The 16,075-nt window shown below is 40.4% G+C and overlaps 1 protein-coding gene across 1 annotated transcript in view; it reads right to left on the reverse strand.

The window, feature by feature from the left end:
• rad51 (RAD51 recombinase) overlaps positions 1-16,075 on the reverse strand; it is a 45,650-nt gene that overhangs the window by 25,351 nt on the left and 4,224 nt on the right. The window contains exons 3-5 of the mRNA XM_061929244.1: positions 6,027-6,164; positions 5,727-5,844; positions 4,149-4,240 (exon numbers count right to left, since the gene is read on the reverse strand). Coding sequence (XP_061785228.1) covers positions 4,149-4,240; positions 5,727-5,844; positions 6,027-6,164 — 348 coding nt within the window. The remainder of the gene's footprint in view (positions 1-4,148; positions 4,241-5,726; positions 5,845-6,026; positions 6,165-16,075) is intronic.

Genomic DNA, 16,075 nt, shown 5'->3' on the forward strand with positions numbered 1-16,075 from the left:
ACAAAATGCGGCTGCTAGAATTTTGACAAGGACAATAAAGTTTGATCATATTATGCCTACACTGGCTTCTTGTGCACTTAAAGGGGAACATTATCACAATTTCAGAAAGGTTAAAACCATTAAAAATCAGTTCCCAGTGGCTTATTTTATTTTTCAAAGTTTTTTTCAAAATTTTACCCATCACGCAATATCCCTAAAAAAAGCTTCAAAGTGCCTGATTTTAACCATCGTTATATACACCCGTCCATTTTCCTGTGACGTCACATAGTGATGCCAACACAAACAAACATGGCGCATAGAACAGCAAGCTATAGCGACATTAGCTCGGATTCAGACTCGGATTTCAGCGGCTTAAGCGATTCAACAGATTACGCATGTATTGAAACGGATGGTTGTAGTGTGGAGGCAGGTAGCGAAAACCAAATTGAAGAAGAAACTGAAGCTATTGAGCCATATCGGTTTGAACCGTATGCAAGCGAAACCGACGAAAACGACACAACAGCCAGCGACACGGGAGAAAGCGAGGACGAATTCGGCGATCGCCTTCTAACCAACGATTGGTATGTGTTTGTTTGGCATTAAAGGAAACTAACAACTATGAACTAGGTTTACAGCATATGAACTACATTTGGCAACAACATGCACTTTGAGAGTGCAGACAGCCCAATTTTCATCAATTAATATATTCTGTAGACATACCCTCATCTGCGTTCTTTTCCTGAAAGCTGATCTGTCCAGTTTTGGAGTTGATGTCAGCAGGCCAGAGAAGCTAGGGTCGATAGTCTTCTCTTGATCATCTTCGGTGGCATAAGGGACGGTGTGAGCCAAGACATCCAGGGGGTTTAGCTCGCTCGTCTGCGGGAACAAACTGCCGCCATTGCTTGCCGTGCTACCGAGGTCCTTTGTCCCTGAATTGCTCACACACTCCGGCAGATTCAATGGGGGTCTGGCGGCAGATTTCTTTTACTTTATCGTTGGAAATGCATCTGCTTTGAGTGTCGCAGGATATCCACACATTCTTGCCATCTCTGTCGTAGCATAGCTTTCGTCGGTAAAGTGTGCGGAACAAACATCCAATTTCTTGCCACTTTCGCATCTTTGGGCCACTGGTGCAACTTGAATCTGTCCCTGTTCGTGTTGTTACATCCTCCGACAACACACCGACGAGGCATGTCTCCAAGGTACGGAAAACAGTCGAAAAAAAAGGAAAATAACAGAGCTGATTTGACTCTGTGTTTGAGAAAATGGCGGATTGCTTCCCGATGTGACGTCATCGCTCCGAGAGCGAATAATAGAAAGGCGTTTAATTCGCCAAAATTCACCCATTTAGAGATCGGAAATCGGTTAAAAAAATATATGGTCTTTTTTCTGCAACATCAAGGTATATATTGACGCTTACATAGGTCTGGTGATAATGTTCCCCTTTAAGATGCGACTTTATAAGGACACGCACACTTTATAAGGACTTTATAATCAACTAACAACAGTAGGAGACATTTTTTTCCTTGACCTGATGCTCTGCTCAGTAGTGGAGAATAAAGATTTAAGGATTAAAGATTATAATGGAACATAAAAGAATACTTGCACTACAACATAAATTAGAAGTGCAACTCAAAAAAACAAAATTTTTTTACGCCTATTTAGAATTTTGCTCGAATACAGATACAAATACAGGCTGCTTTGCAAACCCCTTATATTAGGGGTGTAACGGTACGGGTATTTTATCGAACCGTTTCGGTACGGGGGTTCCGGTTCGGTACGGAGGTGTACCGAACGAGTTTCCACACGGACATATTAAGTAGCGTACTGCACGTTGTGTAAACAATACTCAATATATACATATATATATACATATATATACATACACATACATATATATATATATACACATACATACATACATATATATATATTACGGCTGAAACGACGCGTCGACGTAGTCGACGTCATCGGTTACGTAAATACGTCGACGTCATTTTTGTGCGTCGGCGCGTCGCATATTTACGTCACACAACTGTCATGGCGGAGCGCAGAGCAAACGATGCGAGCGAGGGGAAAAAAACACGCCAAAAGTCGTCAAAAGTGTGGGAGTATTTTAATAAACGGCCTAATAATGTTGTTTTATGCACACTGTGTCGAGCGGAAATGGCGTATCACAGCAGCACAACGGCTATGAACGAGCATCTAAAAAGAAAACATCCGACAGCGTTCTTCCCATCACCATCAACGAGTCAATCATCCGCGTGAGTATACGTTGTCATTATTACACAAAAACATGAATGTGTTATTTGTATCTGCGTTGTAAATTCATAAACTAAAGCACCGTTTTGCTCTGAGAGGCGCGTTTGGCGTGCCTGTTCAGTGTTTATAAAGACGCGCTCCTCTTTAACGCTAACGTTAATAAGTTGTACAAATACCTTTTACAACATTAACAGTTACATATACTATCTTTAACGCTAACGTTAATAAGTTGTGCAAATACCTTTTACAACATTAACAGTTACATATACTATCTTTAACGCTAACGTTAATAAGTTGTGCAAATACCTTTTACAACATTAACAGTTACATATACTATGTACAAACGAACAATTAACTTCACTTTAATCATACTATCGTTGTGTTATTAACCCAATTTAACAAGATAATGTGTGTAGTTTAATTAACCTTTTGTATTAAAGTAAGCTGTATTTGGGTATATTTAAAATGAAAATTAATTGTTGTCTCTTATGTTGCAGCAAACGACAAAGCAGTGTCCAGGATTTTTTTCCAAAGAGGCATGGGACTGAATGCACACCCCAAGTGGCCGCTGACCTGACTGATGGTGTCCTGGAAATGATGGTCATAGACATGAGGCCATTAAATATGGTAGAAGGGGAAGGGTTTAAAAAAATTATCAAACGGTTTCACTCTGGCTACACACTACCATCAAGAACCCACTTCACTAAGCTTATGGAGCAAAAATACACAAAGAAAATGAATGAAGTCAAAGCAATCCTGAAAAATGTGAAAAATTAGTAGAATTGGTTATAGTGTACTGTGTTGGACTGGATGTTTATTTTGCACATTTTAAAAGCAATACTTAATGTTTACAGTGTTACAGAATGTTTTGCCATGTTTTCAATGTTGACTGAGTGGCCATACTTTTTTTTTTTGTAAATAAAAGCCATGCCTTTTGAAAAAACTGGCCTAAATCTATTTTTTTCATCTTAATTTTAAATTAAAAAAAAAATCGGTAAAAGGAAAAATAATCTATAGATTAATCGAAAAAAATGATCTATAGATTAACCGATTAATCGAAAAAAATAATCTATAGATTAATCGATAGAAAAATAATCGTTAGCTGCAGCCCTAATATATATATACACACACACACACACACACACACACACACACACACACACACACACACACACACACACACACACACACACACACACACACACACACACACACACACACACACACACACACACACACACACACACACACACGCGCAGAAGTGTCTTCTTTATATCTGGACGTCTTCTTCTACTGCATTCAGCAATATTGTCTCGATTGGAAGTTTTCGTTTTAGTCTGTCCTGCATGTGGTTGTTGAGTTTTGCCTAGTGAAATTTTTTTTTTTTAATTTATAAGGATTTTTACAAAATTTCAACAATTATGAAAATTATATGATGACCTCTAACTGACCACGTCCCTACCGCCACATGTAGATTTCAAGCTGGGGAAAACCCTATACACTTCATCTATGGACTATTATTCACATCCAGCAAGGAAGATGCTAATGCACGTGCATAAAAATCCTACATTAACATGGCGATACACGTTAATGTGACAAGCACCGCCTGGATTAATATGATATTTTAAAACCTAAACTGTTATCTTTTTTATATGGATTTCAATGACATTCACAAATATTAGCAAAACTCCATGATCTATAATTTTCAAACAGCCCCAAAAAAAGGAGTGATGGCAAAGTCAGCCTCTTTAAGAATGAGTCCGCCTTCATTACAGACTTGCGCACTTTTGCCTCATTTAAGCCGATAACCGTTGGCTGGATAGAAGAATTTAAATAAGAGGAATGTGCGTAACTTCAAGCGTGTAGAAAAAAACAACACTTATGCACCCTTTAACATTGGATCCTACCTGACAAGTAACAGCAAGTGTATGGCACAGCTGGGTCTTCCCTGTCCGAAACTCTCCAAACATCTCTGTGATGGAGCCAGTCTCAATACCACCTAGAGCAGAAACAAAGATTCACAAAATCGTTTCCATTTCAAAAACCTCTAAAACAGGGGTGTCAAACTCAAATACAGAGTGGGACAAAATTTTAAACTGAACAAAAAACAGTTTAAAAAAATACTTCTTTTTTTTTTCATGTTTTTCCTAATAAATTCAGTTTACAAAAAAAGGATAACATTTGAGGCGCCAAGGTTGAACAAATTAACCTTTTAATAGGGACCAAACAAGTTTTGCATTGAATATTGAACAAGCAAGGCTTAGACAACTTTATAGTGACATGCAAAATCGAGTTTCAAATAATAATAATAATAATTAAAAAATATCAATGGCATATCAAATACAATTTAAATAAAAATTGAATGCCTCTTTTTTATTTGCAGCCTTCTGAGGTAAATATCACCATTAACGTTTTCCACAGGCTAATAATTTAGAAAATAAAATAACAATGAATAACCAACCATTCAGGAATTTAAACTGCTCAGTTTGCAACACACTGATCTAATCTGATGTGCCCAAGCCAGATACCTGGCATCTTTTCTTGGATGCTAGTTCATTAATGTCGGGGCTCAGGCTTTGAGCTGAGGCAACCTTCATATCCGAACGAAGATGTTCATCAGTCAGTATATCTTGTAGTCCACCCGGACCACAGTCTTGGGGGCGTGCCTTAAAGGCACTGTGTTTAACGTCGACTACGAGCTGTCGTCATGTCTGCTTTTCATCCATTCTAACAACGTGCCGGCCCAGTCACAAGATTTTGCACGCACACTCACGTGTATGCAATGCATACTTGACCAACAGCAATACAGGTTACACCGAGAGTGCCCGTAATAAATAGCTTTAACACTGTTAGAAATATGCGCCACAGGGTGAATCCACACCAAACAAGAATGACAAACACATTTCGGGAGAACATCCGCACCGTAACACAACAAACACAACAAAACAAATACCCAGAATCCCATGCAGCCCTAACTCTTCCGGGCTGCAATATACACCCTCGCTACCACCAAATCCCCCCCCCCTCCGTGCGTCGGTTGAGGTGGGGGGGTTGGATTCACAGTGTGGCACAAATTTCTAACAGTGTTAAAGTTATTTTTTACGGTCACCCTCAGTGTAACCTGTATCGCTGTTGGTCAAGTATGCGTTGCGTTCACATGTGCGTGTGTGCTTGCAGAAGCTGCGCATATTATGCGACTGAGCCAGCATTCGTTGAACTGGGGTAAAAGTGGATGTGACGATTTCTCGGGAGGGGCACTGAAATTTGGGAGTCTCCCGGGAGGGTAGGCAAGTATGAGAAGTAGCTGTGAATGCGGTGGTACCGCGGCACCGCCGCTGTATATAATCGGCGGGCCGGCTCTTGTGTTAATTTGATATCGCCTCAAGGGCCAAGTGGAATTACACGGCCGGCCAAATTTGGCCCGCGGGCCAGAGTTTGACACCCATGCTCTAAAACATCTGTAGAAACTCCATCGATTTACTTACCCTGTAGTAATTTGTCGAGTTCTTTAGAACCTGTCGAGATTTGAATAATTTCTGCTCTCCTCTGGTGAAACTCAGTAGCTGTGGTAAAGCCCATAGGGACAAGCTTTGCGGCTTCAGTCTGGCAAAGGAAATCATTCAAGATTTAATGGAACCATTCATATAAACGGAATGACCTTGATGACAATAAAAGTTACTCTTGTCCTGTAACAATCACAATACTATCTATAGTTACATTGTGAGTAGGACTAAAAGGGAAAATAAAATCTACCTCAAGGTATTTTAAATCAAACACTAGCTTACTATAATTTTATCAGCTTTGGCTTCACTGATGCCCTTAATGTTAAGCAGCTCCTTCTTCGGAACGTAGGCCACTGCCTCGATGGTGTGAAATCCGGCATCCTCCAGTTTTTTTATGTCAGCCGATGCTATTCCAGATCGCTACAGAGACAAAAGGAAAAGGACAGCCACAGAAAGAAAGATTGTGAGGGAAAAATACATACAGACTTCAGAGCACAAAGATTGGACGAGTCCATAATTTACAATTTCCCTACAGGGTGTTACTGTGCTCTCTAAGACCGTGAGTAACCCCTAGATAACAAGACATGCTGGTTGGTATGATTAATTAAGTCCTTCATTGACAGGTGTGGGCTCACAAAGAGCATCTCAAATACAAACCCCGTTTCCATATGAGTTGGGAAATTGTGTTGGATGTAAATATAAACGGAATACAATGATTTGCAAATCCTTTTCAACCCATATTCAATTGAATGCACTACAAAGACAACATATTTGATGTTCAAACTCCATCCATCCATCCATCTTCTTCCGCTTATCCGAGGTCGGGTCGCGGGGGCAGCAGCCTAAGCAGGGAAGCCCAGACTTCCCTCTCCCCAGCCACTTCGTCCAGCTCCTCCCGGGGGATCCCGAGGCGTTCCCAGGCCAGCCGGGAGACATAGTCTTCCCAACGTGTCCTGGGTCTTCCCCGTGGCCTCCTACCGGTCGGACGTGCCCTAAACACCTCCCGAGGGAGGCGATCGGGTGGCATCCTGACCAGATGCCCGAACCACCTCATCTGGCTCCTCTCGATATGGAGGAGCAGCGGCTTTACTTTGAGCTCCCCCCGGATGACAGAGCTTCTCACCCTATCTCTAAGGGAGAGCCCTGCCACCCGGCGGAGGAAACTCATTTCGGCCGCTTGTACCCGTGATCTTGTCCTTTCGGTCAAAACCCAAAGCTCATGACCATAGGTGAGGATGGGAACGTAGATCGACCGGTAAATTGAGAGCTTTGCCTTCCGGCTCAGCTCCTTCTTCACCACAACGGATCGATACAGCGTCCGCATTACTGAAGATGCCGCACCGATCCGCCTGTCGATCTCACGATCCACTCTTCCCTCACTCGTGAACAAGACTCCGAGGTACTTGAACTCCTCCACTTGGGGCAGGGTCTCCTCCCCAACCCGAAGATGGCATTCCACCCTTTTCCGGGCGAGAACCATGGACTCGGACTTGGAGGTGCTGATTCTCATCCCAGTCGCTTCACACTCGGCTGCGAACCGATCCAGCGAGAGCTGAAGATCCTGGCCAGATGAAGCCATCAGGACCACATCATCTGCAAAAAGCAGAGACCTAATCCTGCAGCCACCAAACCAGATCCCCTCAACGCCTTGACTGCGCCTAGAAATTCTGTCCATAAAAGTTATGAACAGAATCGGTGACAAAGGGCAGCCTTGGCGGAGTCCAACCCTCACTGGAAACGTGTCCGACTTACTGCCGGCAATGCGGACCAAGCTCTGACACTGATCATACAGGGAGCGGACCGCCAAAATCAAACAGTCCGATACCCCATACTCTCTGAGCACTCCCCACAGGACTTCCCGAGGGACACGGTCGAATGCCTTCTCCAAGTCCACAAAACACATGTAGACTGGTTGGGCAAACTCCCATGCACCCTCAAGGACCCTGCCGAGAGTATAGAGCTGGTCCACAGTTCCACGACCAGGACGAAAACCACACTGTTCCTCCTGAATCCGAGGTTCGACTATCCGGCGTAGCCTCCTCTCCAGTACACCTGAATAGACCTTACCGGGAAGGCTGAGGAGTGTGATCCCACGATAGTTAGAACACACCCTCCGGTTCCCCTTCTTAAAGAGAGGAACCACCACCCCGGTCTGCCAATCCAGAGGTACCGCCCCCGATGTCCACGCGATGCTGCAGAGTCTTGTTCAAACTCATAAACTTTATTTTTTTTTGCAAATAATAATTAACTTTGAATTTAATGGCTGCAACACGTGCCAAAGTAGTTGGGAAAGGGCATGTTCACCACTGTGTTACATCACCTTTTCTTTTAACAACACTCAATAAACGATTGGGAACTGAGGAAACTAATTGTTGAAGCTTTGAAAGTGGAATTCTTTCCCATTCTTGTTTTATGTAGAGCTTCAGTCGTTCAACAGTCCAGGGTCTCGGCTGTCGTATTTTATGCTTCATAATGCGCCACACATTTTCGATGGGAGACAGGTCTGGACTGCAGGCGAGCCAGGAAAGTACCCGCACTCTTTTTTTACGAAGCCACGCTGTTTTAACAAGTGCTGAATGTGGCTTGGCATTGTCTTGCTGAAATAAGCAGGGGAGTCCATGAAAAAGACGGCGCTTAGATGGCAGCATATGTTGTTCCAAAACCTGTATGTACATTTCAGCATTTATGGTGCCTTCACAGATGTGTAAGTTACCCATGCCTTGGGCACTAATGCACCCCCATACCATCACAGATGCTGGCTTTTGAACTTTGCGTCGATAACAGTCTGGATGGTTCGCTTCCCCTTTGGTCTACTTCCTCAGAGGAAGACGTGTAGATGGGATTGAGGAGGTCTTTGATCCACAACGTCCTGAGTTGAGGTCAGCAGCACACCATCCCCACCATATACGGTGTTGACAGTGCACTGCTTGCCCCTCCTGAGGCAGGGGATGGTGGTCCAGAATTGCTTTGAAACCGTCCAGAAGGCATTTTCCATATCTTCGCTGAACTCCTCCCATGTCTGAGTTTTACTTGTTGAAATACCCTTTACAAAGCTAAAATCTACCCAAACGACCGCTTTGCTGCTGGCAAAAATTTATTTCAAGGGTATTTCAACAAGTAAACGGTACAGTAGGTACTTGATTTTGATATATGTAATGCCCATAAGGGTATTCTAGTAAAATATGCAGAGTTAAGAAGTGTCAGTGAATGACAAATGACATAGGCTCAAAACATGCAGCTCAAGGTATTTCAAGCCTTATTTTGATATAATTTTGATGATTATGACTTAGGTATGAAAAATTCGAATTGAAAAAATTCAGAAGGTTTGGAGTTATCAAAAACAGTAAGCCATAATCATTGAAATTATAACAAATAAAAAGATTGACATATCTCACTTTATTTAAATTAGTTTATATTAGATATTAGCTTCACATTTAAATTTGAATTGCTGAAATGAACGTTTGCATGATATTCAAATGTTTAGAGTTTCGCCTCTGAATATACAATATGCATCTAGTTTATACGTGAGCACTGACGCAGCCTGCAAAACGACATGCCTATGTGGCAAGCAAGCATACTTGTTCAAAAAATTTTTGAGCCTTCTAAAACTACGGCATGTCCATAATGTCCCTTCTGATTTATTAATCTCCTTGCTAATTTCCTTTTCTTAGCTGGTTAGTCTCTGTTGTCCAGTTAAGACTTCTGTTGAGGTGTACAAACCGCTTGTTATTTTGTGTGTCACTACTTCATATTCAAGCTAGCTTTGGCTTATTAGCCTCTCTTGCCGTTTGTGTTTTTGCTACATATGTGTCCACGCTAGTTCCACACTTTAGATCTGCATTACTTTATTGAACATACTAAAATAAACAATACTTGGCTCAAAGTCATTCATGTCCCAATCGTGATTAATCCAAAAATGGATAATTTTTCCGACCTCTCCTTGATAGCCACCTAAAAATCATGAATACCACATAGGCCTGAAGAAACAGTAAACACTGCAGCGATTTTTTGGCAACTACTTTCAGACAATGACCAAAAGCAAACTAACGAAAATAGGATTCGCCTGAAAAACAAAAGTCTTGGAATTAACAAAGACTTTGTTAATTGGACTCACGGGTCACATTGGTCGGTAAAAATATATCTGGGGGGGGGGGGGGTGGTGTATTTTAGGGCTGCAACAACTAATCGATTAAATCGATTAAAATCGATTATAAAAATGGTTGGCGATTAATTTAGTCATCGATTCGTTGGATCTATGCTATGCGCATGCGCTGAGGCTAAGTTTTTTTTTTTTAACCTTTATTTATAAACTGCGACATTTACAAACAGCTGATAAACAATAATCAAAATAATAGGGGTGTAACAGTACGTGTATTTGTATCGAACCATTTCGGTTCGGTGCGGAGGTGTACCGAACGAGTTTCCACACGGACATATTAAGCAGCGTACTGCACGTTGTGTAAACAATACTCAAAATGCCGGACATTTGAGGCATTTATGAAACTACCGTCTCCGACAGCCCCGTGAAAAGAGGAACGTATGGTCAGGACCTAGCCCGCTAGCTGATGCTAGCAGCGATCGTTTCAACCTGGACATCAAAAGAGGACATGTCCGGTGAAACCGATCGCTGCTAGCATGCTAGCGGGCTAGGTCCTGACCATACGTTCTCTTTTCACCGGGGCTGTCCGGGCGGTGTTTCTTAAATGCCTCAAATGTCCGGCATTTTGAGTTAGGGTTGCGTGTATTTTCAATTTACGTTCAGGGTTAAGAAGGTTAAAAACACAACAAATTGTGCGCGCAGCAGCATTCGTGAGGGAGGGGGAGAGACAGAGAGAGTGAGAGAGTTGTGATAAACGCGCATGCGTCTCTGCTTTTTATCGATAGATTTATCAGATTAAATGTTTTATTATCTATTGCAGGGGTGTCAAAAGTGTGCATTTTTGTAACATTTTCCTTGTTTTATTTGGCAAGTTGAAAGAACATGGCGCCAGTATGCTGTTTTTTTTTTCCCAACAAAATACTGCAAAGTATAGAATTGTAGTTTGTCTCTTTTATTCGATTAATCGAAGTAATAATTGACAGATTAATGGATTATCAAATTAATCGTTAGTTACAGCCAATGTTCCCTCTAATTTTTCATGTGTGTGAGCAAACGCACAAACTCCCTGAGCATTCAGTGGAGCACATGTGAGCAACATCAGACGTGCACACTGTGGCCACACCAGCGTCATAACAATTTAAATGTTTTATTAAAATAATTTTCTGATATAAGTGATTTTTCCCTCTTACAATGACAATAACAAAAAAAACATGTTTTTCATGACCTATGTGCTAGTATTGTATGTCTGGCTGCGGGTCCTGCCTTTAAAAGAAATGTTACCCCTTTCAGAGATTACATTTAGTTCCTGTAACTTTCTGTCTGTAAAATACATCTTTTTATTAGCATTTATGAAATCTAGTGACAATATTTCATGAATAATATCCTTAGATTAACATTCTTAATAAATGGCAGTAAAATAAGCACACATCTGATTGTGGAGTCAGAGTGTTACAACCTGGCATTTACTCATTGTGTGGTGTTGGGGTTGTCCGACTTTTTGTGTGGCCATAAACGCAGCACTGGCTAAGTGCCATGAGTGCGTGTGTTGGTGCAGGTGAGACAGAGCGAGCGGCTTCTGTTGAAACGACGGATGATAACGTTGGTTTAAGCCTGGTTTGTATGGCAGAAAATTATCAGTTTTTATAGATAAACGTTTTTTTTACTCATGTTTTTGGTGTGGTTACAAACAGTTTTGCTCATTAAAGTGATTGATGGAATTCCTGTCCGTAAAGTGTCTCGGCAGAAGATAATTGAACTGTGTTGACAAAGATTGTTTTATTCATTGGGGCCACTCTTGTTGTCACCTGTCACTCACAGAGTTGCATTGCAAAATCATACAGAATAAATTGTAATGTGTTTATTTTGTTTAAAGTTCAGATGGGATTTTTGATTTCCTGCGCAGCATTAATTTGCTGTGCGTAGAGGACGCGTGAGCGGTGCGCAATTGCGCAGGCGCGCACCTTAGAGGGAACGTTGGTTACAGCCCTAATATATATATATATGTGTGTATATATATATATATATATATATATATATATATATATATATATATATATATATATATATATATACACACACACACAGATGGAACAATCACAAGGCTTCTTTCAGGAACAAAAACCTGCGAAATACCACAGAACTCAGCAAACACATTTGGGACCTCAAAGACAATAATGTTGAATATTCAATAACATGGCAAATTCTTGCATCCAGCACACCTTACAATAGTGGTAATAAAAGATGCAACCTATGCTTGAAAGAGAAACTGTTTATTATTTACCGTCCAGACCTGTCATCCCTCAACAAGCGCAGCGAAATTGTAACAACATGCCGCCATAGACGGAAACACCTCCTAGGTAACACATGAGCCAATCACCACGCCCCTAGGCCAGCCTGTACCCACCCACTCTGTGCCCTATATAAACCATGGTATGCGAATGCTCCCATTAAAATCTCCTGATGATTGAGGGTACCCCCCCTCATGAAACAGGCCTGTAGAGATGAAATAGTCTTGTGATTTTTTTCCCACACATACATATATATATATATATATGTATGTGTATATATATATATATATATATATATATATATATATATATATATATATATATATATATCAGTGTTTCCCACAGGACAGGCATCTATTTGTGGTGGTGTGGTTGGGGGGCGAGGGGTTGGCGGCGGCAGCGGCGATGACCAAGAAGAACGCGGAGTTGGAATATAATTACAACACTTTATGTACATATTTATATACAGATTTGAACAATTAGTTATTCACTGAAATATATTTATTAATTGTGGTTCTTACAAAAAATATGACTTAAATGGTGGCATTTTTAGCCATTCTGGATCGAACCCAGTCGCTCTATGTTTTGTCGTGGTCCTCTCTATAAAGGCACATAAGAATATAAATTAGGACCCTTTTCATGAGAAAAGTGCATTTCTGATCTGACGCTGCTTTATTTTTCAGTGTTTGCTGAGTCTCATCTGTTGCCTCCGCACTAGCTGGCTCTACATGCTGCCTGTCTTCCTCCTCTCCTACAACATCTCCCTGCATACTTACTATCCCTTCCTCCTCACCCTCTCTTACTGCCTCAGCTGCGCCAGCTGCGGCACTAGTTGAAGCCTGAAAGTATTGGAAGCAAATTAATTTTCACACTGATGGACGTCTGTTCACTTTCCTTATGAGATTTCTAAGTGTCTACACCGTTTTGATAATACCTCCTGTGGTCCGGACTGTAGGCCTACCTCCTCTCCAAGTCGAGCCCTTTTCGGCCGTTGAAAATATTTTTTCTATACTCATCGGTGTGAAGGAGTGAACATCCAACATTAGAATTTATTACTAACGAGCAGAACCGCTCTATGTACAGTGCCTTCTAACCTTAAGCGGCAGCAGCTCAGCACATGCAGGGTTCAACGTTAAGGTTTTTTTCTACTTGCCCGACTTCTCAAATCTACTTGCCCCAATATTTTTACTTGTCCTGCCTAGGTTTTTTTCTGGCTGTGTAGTGCTCATGGCTTATATCTTACTAAAATCCTTCCCGTTGACTATTTACAACACTACACAGTATTTATTATTATTATTATTATTATTATCTATAATTACATTTAAATGGCATTGCATACATGTAAAATTAAATGCTATTTCACATTATTTGACCAGTAGCAGTTACACCCATCTGAACAGGTCAGTCACCTGTTTAAAGCCCGATCACAGTTGAAATCTTGAAATGAAGGGCCTTTAATGGCCAAAACATTAACCTGGACAACATTTTAACAGCTGGTTGGCTCAGATTTTATTCTTTTCATTGCATTCACATGCTGCAGTGGACAGTGGACAATTTAGCTTCAGTATTAATGCAGTACCTGAAGCACCGTCTCCACGTGTGTTTATTGACAACAGGGTTATAACCTGGACACGTTAGCTCGTCGGTATGGTAACAGGTGATTGTTACTGCGTGCGTCTGCCCCGGCCCCCGAGTCAAACAGCGGCGGTGTTAATGAAGCAGCGTCAGGCTGCTCACCGTCAGTGAAACGCTCGGTGAAATCGCGGATTAACGTTAAATATATGACGAGCCGCGAGCGATGCAGCTATAACCTATCTACTAGTGATGGGTTGATGAGGCGTCATGAAGCGTTTCGACACATTGCAAAACTGTATTGATACTGTGTCGATACTGTGTCACTAAATACTGACATCTGCTGGACATTAAAAATCCCTACAGGCAACCTATGGACCGACTCAACTGACACTGATTTGATGCCCTAGTACAGGGGTCACCAACCTTTTTGAAACCAAAAACTACTTCTTGGGTACTGATTAATGCGAAGGGCGACCAGTTTGATACACACTTAAATAAATAAATATATTGTCATTTGTAAGTTACACGTAAGTGTGATTTAAACAAGAATAGCTAAATAAATAAATTTATATATATATAAAAAAATGGGTATTTGTCTGTCATTCCGTCGTACATTTTTTTTTCCTTTTACGGAAGGTTTTTTGTAGAGAATAAATGATGAAAAAAACACTTAATTGAACGGTTTAAAAGAGGAGAAAACACGAAAACATTTAAAATAAAATTTTGAAACATAGTTTATCTTCAATTTCGACTTTTTAAAATTCAAAATTCAACCGACAAAAAGAAGAGAAAAACTAGCTAATTTGAATCTTTTTGAAAAAATTAAAAAAAGAATTTATGGAACATCATTAGTCATTTTTCCTGATTAAGATACATTTTAGAATTTTGATGACATGTTTTTAAATTGGTTAAAATCCAATCTGCACTTTGTTGGAATATTTAACAAATAGGACCGAGCTATATTTCTAACAAAGACAAATCAGTATTTCTTCTAGATTTTCCAGAACAAAAATTTCAAAAGAAATTCAAAATGCTTTGAAATAAGATTTAAATTTGATTCTACAGATTTTCTACATTTGCCAGAATAATTTTTTTTAATTTTAATCATAGTAAGTTTGAAGAAATATTTCACAAATATTCTTCGTCGAAAAAACAGAAACTAAAATTACTATTCTTTACAATAAAAAAAACGTTGTTTTTTTTTACTTGAACATTGATTTAAATTGTCAGGAAAGAAGAGGAAATTTAAAAGGTAAAAAGGTATATTTGTTTAAAAATCCTAAAATCATTTTTAAGGTTGTGTTTTTTCTCTAAAATTGTATTTCTAAAAGTAATAAGAAGCAAATTAAAAAAACAAATGAATTTATTTAAACAAGTGAAGACCCATCCATCCATCCATTTTCTACCGCTTATTCCAAGTGAAGACCAAGTCTTTAAAATATTTTCTTGGATTTTCAAATTCTATTTGAGTTTTGTCTCTTTTAGAATTAAAAATGTCGAGCAAGGCGAGACCAGCTTGCTAGTAAATAAATAAAATTTAAAAAATAGAGGCAGCTCACTGGTAAGTGCTGCTCTTTGAGCTATTTTTAGAACAGGCCAGCGGGCGACTGATCTGGTCCTTACGGGCTACCTGGTGACCGCGGGCACCGCGTTGGTGACCCCTGCCCTAGTATATACAATAATATAAACCAAGTCATTGTATTTCATTTAGGATTATTTCATATCTTCATTTAAATAAAAATATTTTTTTATCTTTTTTAGATACAGTCAATAAATAATGTGAACATGTATCATAACATGGAAATCTAAGAGAACGTGTTGTGGATGATTGTGGACTGGGAATTTTTTTAATTGTATTTTTTTTACACATTTTTATTAAAAAATAAATAAATAAAAGTTTTTCCGACGTATTACATTTTAGACGATTTATCTTCTTAGTTATTATTTCTCCGGCTGTAGAAAAGACCCGCTCACAGGGCACAGAGGAGGCGTCAGTGCGACACAGTTGGCGTATCGGTCACGTGACCAAAACAGCTCATGATGGGTCACGTGACTTTCTAAAAGCGGTACGCGCACCGACACAGGGTTTCGCTCTATGAGCTCGACGCATGCGCCGATGCATCGGTGTTGCCGGACCCATCACTACTATCTACCTATAACCTATATTACCCTCGTATTTTGATCCGGTCGGTCCGTTCTTCTTTTACTTTGTCGTCGTCTTCTTCTTCTTCTTCTGGCCCACCAGGTGAATTAAGTGCTATTGGCGGAGTTACAATGCATAGTAGGCTACCGCCACCAACTGCACCGGAGTTGTAACTACAAGCTACATTCACAGCCAGAGTCCCATTGCTTTTATGAGCGGTCGAGGG

This window comes from Nerophis lumbriciformis, linkage group LG34 (genome assembly GCF_033978685.3).
Source record: "Nerophis lumbriciformis linkage group LG34, RoL_Nlum_v2.1, whole genome shotgun sequence".
Taxonomy (NCBI): domain Eukaryota; kingdom Metazoa; phylum Chordata; class Actinopteri; order Syngnathiformes; family Syngnathidae; genus Nerophis; species Nerophis lumbriciformis.